This window comes from Littorina saxatilis, linkage group LG6 (genome assembly GCF_037325665.1).
Source record: "Littorina saxatilis isolate snail1 linkage group LG6, US_GU_Lsax_2.0, whole genome shotgun sequence".
NCBI lineage: Eukaryota > Metazoa > Mollusca > Gastropoda > Littorinimorpha > Littorinidae > Littorina > Littorina saxatilis.
In genome coordinates, this window is record NC_090250.1 from 6,900,988 (window position 1) to 6,915,600 (window position 14,613).

A 14,613-nucleotide genomic window follows, 5' to 3' on the forward strand; every position below is an offset into this window, starting at 1 on the left:
ACAGCTATACATGTGGTGTACTGTCTGATATTTTGTTGTGTCAGCTTTACTACAAACAGACAGACAAATAACAAAAAAAACCATAATCAGCAAGCAGACAGCAGTAGAATCTAAAGCAAAGAAATAGAGTAGACACGGAAAGACAAAGTAGAACTGTTAGGTTATTTGTATGCTATCGTGCAGGGTGAAACAACACAAGAAGAAGAGGACAGCATTCCTTCAGTTGAACTGTTATTATTTGTATGCTGTCGTGCAGGATGAAACAACTCAAGAAGAAGAGGACAGCATTCCTTCAGTTGAACTGTTCAGGGAACCAAGAAAGCCTGCAGCTGCCAACCATGAAAAGTAAGACTGTCTGACAGACTGATGAACAAGAAAAAGTAATAGACTGACTGACAGACGGATGAACAAGAAAAAGTAAGACTGACTGACAGACTGATGAACAAGAAACTATATATAGGTGGCACAAATGTGAGTGAATGCATTTGAAGATAGGCGGTACGTGTTCTGTTTTGATTTGCCCTATCAAGGGCAGATCTGGGGGGGGGGGGGGGGGGGGTTACATGGGTTACGTAACCCCCCACCCCCCAAAAAAGAGGTAATTTATTGGCTCAGGATGCACCAGATAGCTCTATTTTGCTTCTTTGGATAAAAAAAATTTGCTCCCGGACCCCCCTAGAGGCTTAGGCACCTTGGGCGCCGTCAACTTGTATCTTCGCAGTCATTTTGTAACACCCCCCCCCCCCCCCTCCAAAGTGAATTGATCCGCCCTTGCCTATGTATATAGCTACAAATGTATCAACATCTGCTTGCCTGATTTAAGTAAGTTTCTCTCGCCTTCAATCAGTTTTAGTCTTTTCACTCTATTCTCTTGCACAGTTTTGATTATGATGAAAGTGACGGTTTCAGCTTAATTGTTTCAAACAGAAAAAATGAAAGGCATAAAGCGCTTTGAACTTCGGATAAGGCGCTATATAAATAAAGAGAATAATAAAAAAAAGGAATTACATGTCTAATTAATTTTTTGGTGATTCTGTGTCACAGTTATTTCCGGTTCTTTGTTTGCTTAACTGTAGGTCACAAGGTATTTGGCAGCAGCATGGGTCTTCACTTTCATCTGACAGACAGGAGTCGACCAGCAGACTACTACAAAGGGAAGACACTGTCAGGCCATCAGTGACACACAGAGGTACGGGTAATTCTTCCCTGGACATGCACAAGTGTGGATCAGCTCTTGTGTAGTTTAGATGTATGGGCAGCACTTTGGCTGGCTGTCCAAATGGGAACAAAAATCTTCACATTGAGTTTTTTTTTGGTTTAGATGTTTTAGAGTTTGACCTTCAGACATGACCCATTAGTTTGGTTGATCCTTATTGAGTTTCAAAGTGACAACAGCCAGGGTCAGTTCTGGTAAAACAACTGACAATTATCATCACTTCACACAAATAATTAAATCAAGATCCCATTAACTAAATATCTGTGGCAGTGATTTGATGACCTCTCAACATGGCCCTGGGGACCCATGCAAGTCTCCCAGTAACTAAATATCTGTGGCAATGATTTTATGACCTCTCAACATGGCCCTGGGGACCCATGTCTCCCAGTAACTAAATGTATGTGGCAGTGATTTGATGACCTCTCAACATGGCCCTTGGGACCTGTCACGATCGGGTGACAGAGACCAAGAAAGTGTCACTCAGTGGAGTGCCTGTTCTTGGTCGATTATGATAGAAAGCGCCTGTACGTGATATTGGGCTACAGCAGAGTTTGCTGACAGTGCTCAATGAACACGGAGGGTTTGCTGCGCACGAGTTTTACAGTGGAGGTTTCTGCTGTCATAGGGCTGACGGTTTTTCGCTGACAGCGCACACGGGATTTTCAGGGATTGAGTTTCTCGTGTCTTTTTTCTGCTTGGGGAGGCAGAATTGTGTATAGCTGGACTGGTTTTTGTGACAAGGTCAGTCACGTGTTATTGGCTAGGTTGTCTGAGAGAGACACAAGGGCGACACACTTGACACCCAGCGGCAGAAGGGGAAGGATCTAATACACAGTTTCTAGAGTATGATGGTTTTTCACCGAGTATTATATTCGGCACTCTAGGGGAACTTCCACAAGTTATTCCTTTTCTCTGCCACGTATTTTGCTGAGGACAAGTCGTCAACTTTCCTTCGTCGGCGATGGCTTTCGCATAAGGATTCGACAAGGGGTTCTGGACGTTTTTGGTCACTGTTGACGAACAGAGGCTGTTCCAGGGAGGAGGCGGACTTTGCTTCCTTGAGAGAGTACTACAATCATAGGCTTTTTGAGGTAATAAATCATTATTAAACGCTGTTGTTGAGTCTGTGTTTGTGGAATAATTTACTCTCTGTTGTTCTTTCCAGGTTAGCGCATAATTTACTCTCTGTGACGCTAAAATATTAATCTGTATATGGTTTTTGCAGATAGGGAGAGAAGGACGGAAAATGACTGTTTTGTTGTTGTAAAAAGTCCGTTTTGTGCAGGCCCACGTGCTCGATGAGATATTTAAAGATGACATGTTTTAAGGTGGTGGGTGAGGGGTAGCTGACATGTTTAGTGCACCGATGCTTTCTGTTTGCAGCCTTCGTTCGTTTCGTGTTCCTGTACCTGCTGCACGGCTGCCTTTGGCGGGACACTGCTAGCTGCAGACGTTGGAGCTGGGACCTGAGGAAGCTACGCTAACCGGCTAACCAGCAAACCGGCTAACCAGCGGACCGGCTAACCAGCGAACCGGCTAACCAGCAACCCGGCTAACCAGCATACCGGCTAACCAGCATACAGAAAGAAAGCTAAGTGCACCGTGTCTTACGCACCCCGTTGACCACCGTTGTCTTTTCTTATCTGTGATTTCATTGGAGTAGTGACAACGTGGGGTGTGTGACCCCTGCACGAACTAGAGCTTTTCGAACAGAACATTCGCATTTAACTATATTTACACGGGTTCAGCGTGTTACTATAATTTTCTATATACTACTGGCATTTTGTCAGTGAACACTGGTTTTTTACGTGTTGAGAACGTAAAAGGAACATATTTTGAGTGAAGGCTCGAGGGAGGTGGAGAGTTTATACATAAACAGGCGTCTGAAACTTATACTTTTGTTGACTCTATTTAATTGTATGACTGCGAGAGTGGATCGTGGTGTGGTTAGTTAATTAGTAGTAATTAACCGGTTCATAATCACCTTAAGTGATATATTGAAACGTGACAGGACCCATGTCTCCCAGTAACTAAATATCTGTGGCAGTGATTTGATGACCTCTCAACATGGCCCTGGGTGACCCAAGTCTCCCAGTAACTAAATGTATGTGGCAGTGATTTGATGACCTCTCAACATGGCCCTGGGTGACCCAAGTCTCCCAGTAACTAAATATCTGTGGCAGTGATTTGATGACCTCTCAACATGGCCCTGGGGACCCATGTCTCCCAGTAACTAAATATCTGTGGCAGTGATTTGATGACCTCTCAACATGGCCCTGGGTGACCCAAGTCTCCCAGTAACTAAATATATGTGGCAGTGATTTGATGACCTCTCAACATGGCCCTGGGTGACCCAAGTCTCCCAGTAACTAAATATCTGTGACAGTGATTTGATGACCTCTCAACATGGCCCTGGGGACCCAAGTCTCCCAGTAACTAAATATCTGTGGCAGTGATTTGATGACCTCTCAACATGGCCCTGGGTACCCATTTAGATCTCCAAGTAACTAAATATCTGTGACAGTGATTTGATGACCTCTCAACATGGCCCTGGGTGACCCAAGTCTCCCAGTAACTAAATATATGTGGCAGTGATTTGATGACCTCTCAACATGGCCCTGGGTGACCCAAGTCTCCCAGTAACTAAATATCTGTGGCAGTGATTTGATGACCTCTCAACATGGCCCTGGGGACCCAAGTCTGGTTGACCGGCCCTCACCACATTTCTAGGTCGCAGTTTCAAGTCAAGTTTAGGTAAAACATTCACAAAAAAAGTATTATTTAACTTATTGAACCTAGAAATGCCATAACACATATGAAAACTACTGGTAAAAACCTAACTAGGAAGATTGCAGCTCTGTGAATGTATGAAGTAGGAGAAGAGCCAACACTTTTTTTTATTAGCTTTTACACAAAATATCTATCTGCTTTTAAATTTGACAACGTGGTGTGGTGTTAATTCAAATTGTACGTTTATCTGTCTGTAACAACGATGAATCTACCACCAGATTCACTCAGCGGCTCGGCTTTGGAGAACAAAAACTTGGATGAAGCTGTTGAGTTGGCATACCAAAAAGGTAATGTCATCATTTTTTGGTTTTATTGAAGATTTCCCCAGATATTTGGTGCAAGATGTGTTATCTTTATGTCAGTGAATCCGTCATGAAAGTTCTTTCAATCAAATTTTTTGTTTGCGGTTCCATGAACAGCACCAACAATAATTCTAATTGAGTCCGGTTGCAAATTCTCCAACTCATCAAAGCCTCTTCAAGAAAATATTCCACAAAACATCACGTTAATCAAAATGAGGTAACATAAACAATTTATTCATCGTCTCAAGGGATTTTCAACTGAATCTATATTAATAAGATTTCAGACAAACTAGGATACTTGAAGGTAATTGCTACCTGTATGTGAAGATTCCATTTACAATTAATCTGAAAACAACACCTTATTGTTTGCATGTGACTATTCCTTTTTCCACAAGGAATATATCACCCAAAACAGGAGGGTTGTGTGTACAAGTTGCTATCGAGATAAAGGCCATCAGGTCTGTCTGACTCATTACATTTTACTTTTCACTGTTCGGTACCGGTTATAAAGTGTTGTGATATTGTCTTAAACATATATATCCGCAGATGTGTGCGCTTTTAAATGATTTGTTTGTCTTCTTTGGACAAGTACACGACATGAATGTATTTTGATAGAAGTGTTTGGCCTTTGATTAAGTTTTGATAAATACAGATGCTTGTCTCGCACAGATGTTGTACCACCACCAACAGCAAGGTCCTACAGCACTATTTTGTGCTTGGACATCTCGGCCAGCATGGCAGACGGAGGCGCCTTTGAAGAGATGAAAAAGTTTGTAGAAAAGTTCATAGATGGTGAGTGAAGCCTCTGTTTTCTGTCTGAGATGGCGTCTGTTTGTATGTGTGCATGCATGAGTGTGCATACATACAAACAGACGCACAGACACAAATGCATGAGTGTGCATGCATGCATGTGTGTGTGTTTGCTGGTTTGGTTTTAGGTCTTAGTAATACCAGATTGTTTCCTAAGCACTGTTACTGTTGGCCAGGGGTGGAAGATGTGGTCAACGAGACAGGCATTGAGGAGAACATCGGGCTGGTGACCTTTGGCAGTACATCTACTGTGGTCCAGAATGTGACCAACGACTTCTCCAGAGTCAGAGATGCGTTAGGTAAGTATATGTATAGGGTTCTTGTAAATAATCTTCAGGGCAGATTTGTTCATCATTTGGTCAGTTGTGAAGACAAAGTATAGGTAAACCTGTTGTAAAGGCAAAGTACAGGTGAACCTGTGGTGAAGGCAAAGTACAGGTAAACCTGTGGTAAAGGCAAAGTATAGGTAAACCTGTGGTGAAGGCAAAGTATAGGTAAACCTGTGGTGAAGGCAAAGTACAGGTAAACCTGTGGTAAAGGCAAAGTATAGGTAAACCTGTTGTAAAGGCAAAGTACAGGTAAACCTGTGGTGAAGGCAAAGTACAGGTAAACCTGTGGATAAGAGCCACCCAAGGGACCAGTGGTCATTATAGGCAGGTGGTCGTTATGAAAAGGGGAACTATAGAGAAGACAAGCTCCTGGGATCCTTGGGAGTGAGTGTTGTGGGCAGGTGGTTGCTTTTGACAGGTGGTTGCTTTTGACAGGTGGTCGCTTTTGACAGGTGGTCGCTTTTGACAGGTGGTTGCTTTTGACAGGTGGTTGCTTTTGACAGGTGGTTGCCTTTGACAGGTGGTTGCTTTTGACAGGTGGTCGCAAGGGCTGCAGGTTCGACTGTATACATTTGTGATTGTCACGGCTTTTGTTGTTGTTTCATATATGTTGCATTACTGTCTGCTTGGTTTGTTTCTCTATGATTTAGTTGTCTTAAAACATTTGTATTATTATTATGCGCATATTTGCATTGTTTTCCTTGTAGATACCCTTGCACCTGGGGGGAGGTCACCCTTCGTGCAGGCGTTGCTGGTGTCCATGGCCGCACTGGTGGACAAAGGTCAGCGGTCAACACAGCCAATCACGTCGGATTTAGATTTGATTTTTTGTTTGGTTGGTTGTGTGGCTGCATGGTTGATGGGTCAGTTGGTGTATTGGTTGGTTGGTTGATGTACTTTGTGTGAATGTCTTTGTTTTTGTTCCTTTTTTTTGGGAGGGGGGGGGGAGTATTTGGTATTTGCAAACATGATGAACAATGCTCTAGTAAAAATATGAGGGAACCAAATGAACAAGCACATTTCACAGCTTACTTTTGCCACAAAGACTTTCCTGAAACATCTATAGCAAGCACTTTTCACAGCTTACTTTTGCCACAAAGACTTTCCTGAAACATCTATAGCAAGCACTTTTCACAGCTTACTTTTGCCACAAAGACTTTCCTGAAACATCTATAGCAAGCACTTTTCACAGCTTACTTTTGCCACAAAGACTTTCCTGAAACATCCATAGCAAGCAATGTGAGTAAAGTGTGAGTTGACTACAGAAATGTAGGCATCTGTCAGGCAGGTGCGTAAGTCAATAAGCTGCATTTCTGTCAAACTTCTTTGGTGAATCTTTTTAACCGATGTTTTCATGTTTTGGTTAATTTTAGCGGGTGTTATATCAGTGTCTCGGGTCTATGACGTTCGACCCCGCATCATATTCGTCAGCGATGGTCTCCCAACGGAAAACTATGATGATGGCGGACTTGATTACGCCTACAGCAAGATGCACGTCAGTCTACCATTTTACCCTTATAGAGTTTGATTTTGCATTTTGAAAGTAATTGCACCAAACTTGTTGACAGTAATGAAGTGTGCTTCCCAGGTACATAAGACATACATTGGCTGATATATATGTTTTGAACAGGAATTCAAAGCTGCATGATGTTAACTGCATCACTGGAAGACTTCTCACTTTTTAAGACATATATTGTTTATTTTCTCGTGAAGAGCACTATAAGTATTAATGTTTTACTTGAATGGTGTTTGTTGTCTTGGTTTCATTCAATCTGTGTCCCCTGAGACCGTGGTAAACTTGACAGAGCTTTATAAGATAAGGTAAATTTAATGTAGTCCAAAGTAGACTTTCAAAACAGTGTGATCGATGTGCGTTTTCACAGCGAGTGCATTTTCTGTTTACTGGTGTGTTTTTTTTAATGCAAAACAGGTGAGAACAGGTGTGACACGCCTCATGATGAACTTTGCCACCAAAGACAAGTACGCGAAGGTCCACCCTGTGGTGTATGTCCCGGTGGGCAGGGATCCAGATAGGGTGAGTTCAAATGACCCATGAGTTCTCAGCTTGTATGGACATTTTGGAATATAAGTACCTTCTGACTTAATGTAAAAAAGATGCAATAGAAAGTACAGTAATAAAAAAAACGGTCATTCCCCTCAACTCTGGTGCCTTCATCTTAATGTAGACTACGACTATATTCATTAACAAATCATAAACTATTCTTTTTTAATTTTGTTTATTTTTGTGTACGTTTAGCCTACAACTACCTGCAGACAATTACATGTACAGAAAACCTTACCTTGTGGTGCCTACACACACTTCTATTTCTTATTCTGTCACCGTCAGGAGCTGATGCGGAGCATGGCCAAGCTGAGCAACGGTGTGTACTTGGAGCCGACGGATGTGGACACCCTGTGTGCATACTACATGGTGCAGGAAACCATCGGCAAAACTTTGGCATGCGTCAAAGGGACCGAGGTTTCTACCAGGGAGCAGATAGAGGCCTTGGCAACTGGACTCACTCCAGGCATGACGGAAGAGCAGAAGGTGACTTAGAATAATTGTAATTAGGATAAGACATTCAGGGATAAGCATTGTTCAGATAATAGACAGGGGGCAACGGTTGTTATTGGATAAGACATTCCGGGATAAGCATTGTTCAGATAACACACAGGGGACAACAGTCGTTATTGGATAAGACATTCAGGGTTAAGCTTGGTTTAAATAATAGACAGGGCGCAACGGTTGTTATTGGATAAGACATTCAGGGATAAGCATTGTTCAGATAACACACAGGGGACAACAGTCGTTATTGGATAAGACATTCAGGGATAAGCATGGTTTAGATAATAGACAGGGGGCAACGGTTGTTATTGGATAAGACATTCAGGGATAAGCACGGTTTATGTGTGACAAGGTGACCAGTCACCAATTATAGAGTAATGTTTTGTCATTGTCCAGTCTAGTGTTTGTAGTTCATGTTGCCGATTGCTTTATGTTTTGTGTAATGTCATTAACTGTCTTAAGTTAAATTTTGATATGCTCAGACACCTGGCGGTCGTAAACTCGCTCAGTCGGCTGTGTCCACTAGGGACCATAGTCTGTTTTCCTTTGACGTCAAGCCGCCCTCGCCGGGGTACCTCGGGGCCCCAGGTGGTCGTTATGCAATGTGCCGCCAGCCTGTCTGGGTATCATCGGACTCGGCGTTTCGTCAAGTAGGTGTGAATTCCTTTTTATCCCATGACCTGCCTCTTTGTCTCTGTTAGCTGAGGAGGTGATTATTCTGAATTATCCATCGCAACCATATGAATTATCCATCACAACCGAGTCTCGATCTCAACTGTCATTGGTCATTGTCTTTGATTTCAGAGTACAATTGAATAATGTATAGAGGTCATCTGCATATTCAGAGTTTACAGATGGACTACTTTTTTCCACATACGACTGAAATATTTTATGGTGTCAAAGTCAATATCACGTATAGGTACAGGCCTACGTGTGTCAATATTGAGAAAGTAAAGAATACTTCATACGATACGCACATTCTGCATGGATTTAAAGAGCGGAGTCGAGATATTTCGCTGGCTGAAGCGACTGCATGGTCAAAGGCATGTTCAACGAGTATCGCGAGTGGGATCAAGGGATGATACTCCCTAATTTTTACACAGACAGCCATCTACACAGAACCGTGAGAGAGAGAGAGAGAGAGAGAGAGAGAGAGAGAGAGAGAGAGAGAGAGAGAGAGCAATCAAAACACAACCCAGCCACCCGGTAGTTCGAAAACTCAATCTGAAACTGACATCGATTGTCGAAGGCATGCCTGCGGTGCATATAACTCTGGAAAAGTTGTTGTAGCTGGGAACCCGTTAAGATCCATTCCAACGCCAAAAAAATAATCAGAAGAGTCACCATGAAGTCAAATCAAACGTTAGGTTTTCTCATTTGGTTATTTGCTTTGGCTTTAAGTGTATTGCTTCGATTGATAGCTGAATCTGCTTGCAACCGTACTGTTCAAGACTGTTCGAACTGTCGTCTGCTAGACGGGCCGGCTTGTGTGAATCCGAGTCGAGTAAACTGCGGGGTTCCGCGACAAATGAGGGAGTGGCATCAAAATGAAAAGAAGACGAAAAGAAGTTGGAGATACAGTTAAGATATATGGGGAAGAGAAGAGGATGTGAGGTGTTAGATGTAGCCAACCTTAGGTGTTCAAACTCAAGACCGGGACAAAGTAGAAAGCGATGTACCGCGACCGACTCTCAGTGCCGACATACAACTTCCAAGCTTTATTGCTTAACGTCTACAACAGGCGAAGTATTGAAGCTTTGGCTCACCTAAACCCGACGACTGAATATATGTAAGTGATCCACGTGTGAAAACCGAAACAGAACAGCGCGATGACAGCCAACATTTCTATCCCCGACTGACAAACACGGTAACACTGCATGCGAACTGACTTGGGTCAATGATCAAACCAGCACGGCCCGAACTGAATTTGTTGCGCTGCCATTATCGTGCGCAATTCTGGTAAAAATATAAACCCGGTATGCCGAATTGAGTGTAACGAAAGCCGATGTCAAATATACACAGGGATATTTTAAAATGACTTTCAAAATGTAAAAGCAGATAGCAGACCTTTTTATAAGCATTAAATTACATATTATTACCCAACTCACATATAGCAATTAACTCTAGTTCAGTGCTGGTTACGCTGTACGCGTTCCCCTTGGTAACAAGGGAGACCACCCTAAAAAAGAGTGATCCATCCCATAATATCAGACCGATGTCCGGTCCAACATCCGTATGCGTGCGCATACGCCGCCATTTGTAGCATTCTCTCTCAGCGGTTCAACTGGGAAGGACGCTCCTGATGTACGCTCCTGCTGTATTCAGCATTTTGTCATAGTCTTTGGCTTTGGCATCTCCCCTTGGTCGTCGCCTAGCTGTTCACCTTTACCTACTTGTGTGGTGAGATCTTTCCGTTTTGTTATAACTTTAGCGACGTTTTCGTCGCTCGTTTTGTACTTGTGAAATTTTTCTGAAATTGTTTTTCTTTGAAATTTTTCGTGAGTTCTTTCGCTATGGCGGAGGCTGCGCTTGTTGATAGCGTGAATAGGAAGCCGAGTTCGAGGCAGGTGCCTGACGATTCGCCTCCTAAACGTAGCTCGAGGAGAGAGAAGGGCGCAGGAAAATCCGCGTCTGTTTCTTCTGATTCAACTTCTGTTAAATCTCCCGTGTTAGCAGACGTCAGTTTAACTTCCGGTCAGGCTTGTTTACGTTCTGGCAAGAGTGGCGGTTCGCGCAAAAGAACTTCTTCTTCTGCTTCTGCTTCTGCTTCAACTTCAGATGGCTGCCCTGGGTTAGCGCCAGCTGAAGTTGCGTCTTTATTGTTGACTTTGAGCGCTCAAGTTTCGACACTTGCGTCGGAATTATCTTCCACTAGGGAGGAATTACGTGCGCTTCCGTCGGGTGTTTCTGATGTTCTCTCCTTAGCACAGGTACGGCAGTCTCCTGCAGTTCCGGCTTCGACTTCCGCTTTGCCTTCGGCGACTGTGACTCGGGCGGATGTCCATGCTTCGCAGGATGGGAGTACCAAGTTGGTGTCTCTCCTTTGTGGGACACCAGTTCAAGGTATGTCTACACCGCTTGCCGGTGTGCGAGCTCAGGGGGCTCTCTCTGGCGTTGGTAGTCGTGAGAGTTCCCACGAGCAGCGAAAGGACGAACGCCTCCGTACGTCTCTTTATGAGAATATCGGGGACCGTTTTAGTCCTCTTCCGCCCGGGGGGCAGGAAGTGGTCGGTTCTGCCGACGATAAACTGTCTGATGTTCTGCCTCCTGGCTCCGAGCTTGATCTCGAGTCGGAGTGTAGGGCGGAAGACGGGGATGCCTCAGTGGTAGAGGATTCCCAACTGAATTTGCCCGTGAAGCTGTCAGCCGCAGTGGCGCTGGCGGCGGAAACGGCGTTCAGATACTTTCCGGAAGGGGTGGTGAAGGACAAGGCTCAGCTTCACCCACCTCGTTCTGCTTTTGACGATTTCCGGAGTGCTCAGGAGCAACGGCCTCGCTACCGCTTCCGGGAATCGTCAACTATTGCCTATGAAATGGCTAACGTCTTGTGTGGTAAACGCAAACCGGCGGTGCCGTTGTTGGTTCAGCACGGCGAGGCCCCGGAAGACGTTGTCTCTTGGCTGGCTCAGCCTGGGGCTCGGGCTGCTTCCGGTGTTCCGAAGTTCAAGCTCACCCCTTATCCTGTGAATCTGATTGACTCTTTTGCTCTGCCCTCAGGGGCACTTCCGGTGACGCCGGAACTTGCTGCTTTGAGAGAGGACGGGTACAATAGGGATAGAGTTGTCCCATGTACTGACGGTTCTCTCACAGCTGTGGAGGAAGTGGGAAGGTCTTTGCTGGAGCTCACGTCCGTGTCGGAGTCTCTGCAAAGGTCTTTATCCAGATCGATTGCCACATCTCTTGATCCTTTTGAATTTCGGTTTGATGCGTCGCCGACAGATGTTTCAACACTGCTGGCTACTCTGGGCAAGGTGACTAGAGAACAGGTTACTTTGTCTGCCCGGCTGTATACTCACGCGGTGCTTTCAAGGAGATCAGCCTTCTTGACGGGGTCCAGATTTCGGGACACCGCGACTGTGGAGAGGCTGAAGGTCTCCCCTTTTGCTGAGGGGTCTCTCTTAGGGCAGGCGTCTTTCGATGCACTCCAGAAAGAGACGCAGGACGCGCGGGATGTAGCGATCGCGCGTTTGGCTTCACAGGGCTTCCAGAAGCCTCAGGGCAAGTCTCAGACTCAGGCGTTTTCTTCTGCTAAGCCTCAGACGTCTTCGTCAGGTGGTGGGAAGGCCCAGAAGCAGTCATTCTCCTCCAGGGGTAGGGGGCGTGGAGCTCCTTACCCTAAGAGGGGTCAGTCTTTCGGGGGTTCCAGGGGGTCGGGGCGTAAGCCTCACCCCCAATGAAACTTCCCCGAACAACACATCCCGGTGGCCCCCGCACTAGTTGTAGCGGGCGGCCCGTCCAGGGCCCTTTCTTCCTGGCTGCAACTGGTGGCCAGCAAGTGGGTCACGGGGATAGTGTGTTCGGGGTTCCGGCTTCTCTGGTCAGGGCAGAAGGCTCCCCTGGTCAGGATAATCCCGCCCTGCAGGGCGCCAAAGGATTTGGTGGCACGGAACGCGGTCCAGGAGGAGGTCTCGGCTCTGCTGCTCAAGGGAGCTATAGAGGAGGTCTTGGACGCGCGGTCCCCGGGGTTTTACGGCAGACTTTTTGTAGTGCCGAAAGCCTCGGGGGCGTGGAGGCCGGTGTTAGATCTTTCTCCTTTGAACAAGTTTCTGAGAGTAATCAAGTTTACCATGGAAACTCCAACTTCGGTTCGGGAGGCCTTACGGCCGGGAGATTGGGCAACGTCGATCGATCTTACAGACGCTTACTTTCACGTCCTCATACATGTCGCGGACAGGAAGTGGCTTCGCTTCCCTTGGGGCGGCAAAGCTTACCAGTTCAGGGCTCTGCCGTTCGGCCTGTCTTTAGCTCCGTGGATTTTCACGATTGTGGTCAGGCAGCTTTGCGCTCTTGTGAGACAGGAAGGCATCCGTCTCAGAGCATACCTGGACGATTGGTTAATCCTTCACCAGAACAGGGGGCTTTGCGAGGCTCATACGCACAGGGTGCTGAGCCGGGCGGCACAGCTGGGTTTCTCTGTCAACCTGACAAAATCCGAGTTGGAACCATCCCAGACGTTTACTTACCTGGGCATGGAATTCGACACGCTTCGGTGGTCTGTCCGTCCGTCTCAAAGGCGGATCGACAAGCTTCAGGGTCTGATTCGGTCTCTCTACGGAGAGAATCACGCCAGTGCAAGGGTTCTGACTTCGGTTCTGGGTCAGATGGAATCCATGGCTTCCCTCATTCCGTTGGGCAGGGTTCACAAGAGGCCTTTTCAGGCCTCCCTGCAGTCAAGGTGGGATCAGACATCCCAGGACTGGAGTGCCCCGATCGCACTGGGAACTTGGTTTCAGCAGACCACAGGTGTTTGGCTTCTTCCGGATTTGTTCCGGGGTGTTCCCATTGTTCGTCCACCGCCGGAGAGAGAGTTGTTTACGGACGCATCTCTGACGGGGTGGGGTGCTCATCTGGACGAGCACATGGTTTCGGGAGTTTGGGATTGCTCTCAGGCCTCCCTACATATCAATGTACTGGAGTTGGAGGCCGTTTCCCTGGCGCTTCTAGCGTTCAAGCCTTTCCTGGAGGGCAGTCATGTACGTCTTCACACCGACAACATGTCTGTGGCGTCGTATGTGAACAAGCAAGGGGGGACTCGGTCTCACAGTCTTTCCGACATTGCATGTCGCATTCTCAAGTGGTGTCACGCCCAGCACATTCTGTTGTCAGCAGTGTACTTGAAGGGCAGTCTGAACGTCCTTGCAGACACTTTGAGCAGAGGGGACAGGATTGTTCATTCAGAGTGGACTCTCACACACCAGTCTTTGCAGCGGCTTTGGTCGCAGATCGACAAGCCCAAGATAGATCTCTTTGCGACGAGGTTTTCGGCGAGACTGCCTCTCTTTGTGTCCCCCTTCCCGGATCCTCTGGCCTGGAAGGTGAATGCTCTGGAAGTGGATTGGTCAGATCTTCCGGCGTATGCCTTCCCTCCGTTCTGCCTCTTAGGCAAAGTCCTCAGGAAAGTGGACTTGGAGAAACCAGCGCTGGTTCTGGTCGCTCCTCTGTGGCCAAGCCAGCACTGGTTTCCCGACCTACTGCGTCTAGCAGTTCGGCCCCCAATCCCTCTCGCCCTGAAAAGAGGAGATCTCGTGCAGCCTCGGTCAGGCGTTCAGCACGAGAACCCACAGATCCTGGCCCTTCACGCGTGGATTCTGTCCGAAGCGCTTTGCGTAGGGCAGGGGCCTCTTCCCCTACTCTGAGATTCGTTGGACATGCGCATAGAAAATCGACTTCTTCGGTTTACTCATCGCACTGGGCCTCTTGGTCTAGGTGGTGCGCGCTTAACGGGGTTAAACCTCTTTCTCCTAGGTCTATTCATGTAGCCAACCATCTGTCTTGGTTGGCTGATCAGGGGGCTTCTCCCTCTTCTATTAGGGTCCGGAGGTCGGCGATCTCTTCGACCCTCGCGCAATTAGGCCACAAAATTTCGCTCGGAGGGGTTAT

The 14,613-nt window shown here is 46.5% G+C and overlaps 1 protein-coding gene across 1 annotated transcript in view; it reads left to right on the top strand.

Moving 5' to 3' along the window:
* Positions 1-14,613, top strand: part of LOC138968381 (uncharacterized) — a 49,285-nt gene that overhangs the window by 9,643 nt on the left and 25,029 nt on the right. The window contains exons 8-16 of the mRNA XM_070340961.1: positions 257-345; positions 1,077-1,189; positions 4,225-4,293; positions 4,978-5,100; positions 5,295-5,417; positions 6,155-6,229; positions 6,821-6,942; positions 7,378-7,482; positions 7,795-7,995. Coding sequence (XP_070197062.1) covers positions 257-345; positions 1,077-1,189; positions 4,225-4,293; positions 4,978-5,100; positions 5,295-5,417; positions 6,155-6,229; positions 6,821-6,942; positions 7,378-7,482; positions 7,795-7,995 — 1,020 coding nt within the window. The remainder of the gene's footprint in view (positions 1-256; positions 346-1,076; positions 1,190-4,224; positions 4,294-4,977; positions 5,101-5,294; positions 5,418-6,154; positions 6,230-6,820; positions 6,943-7,377; positions 7,483-7,794; positions 7,996-14,613) is intronic.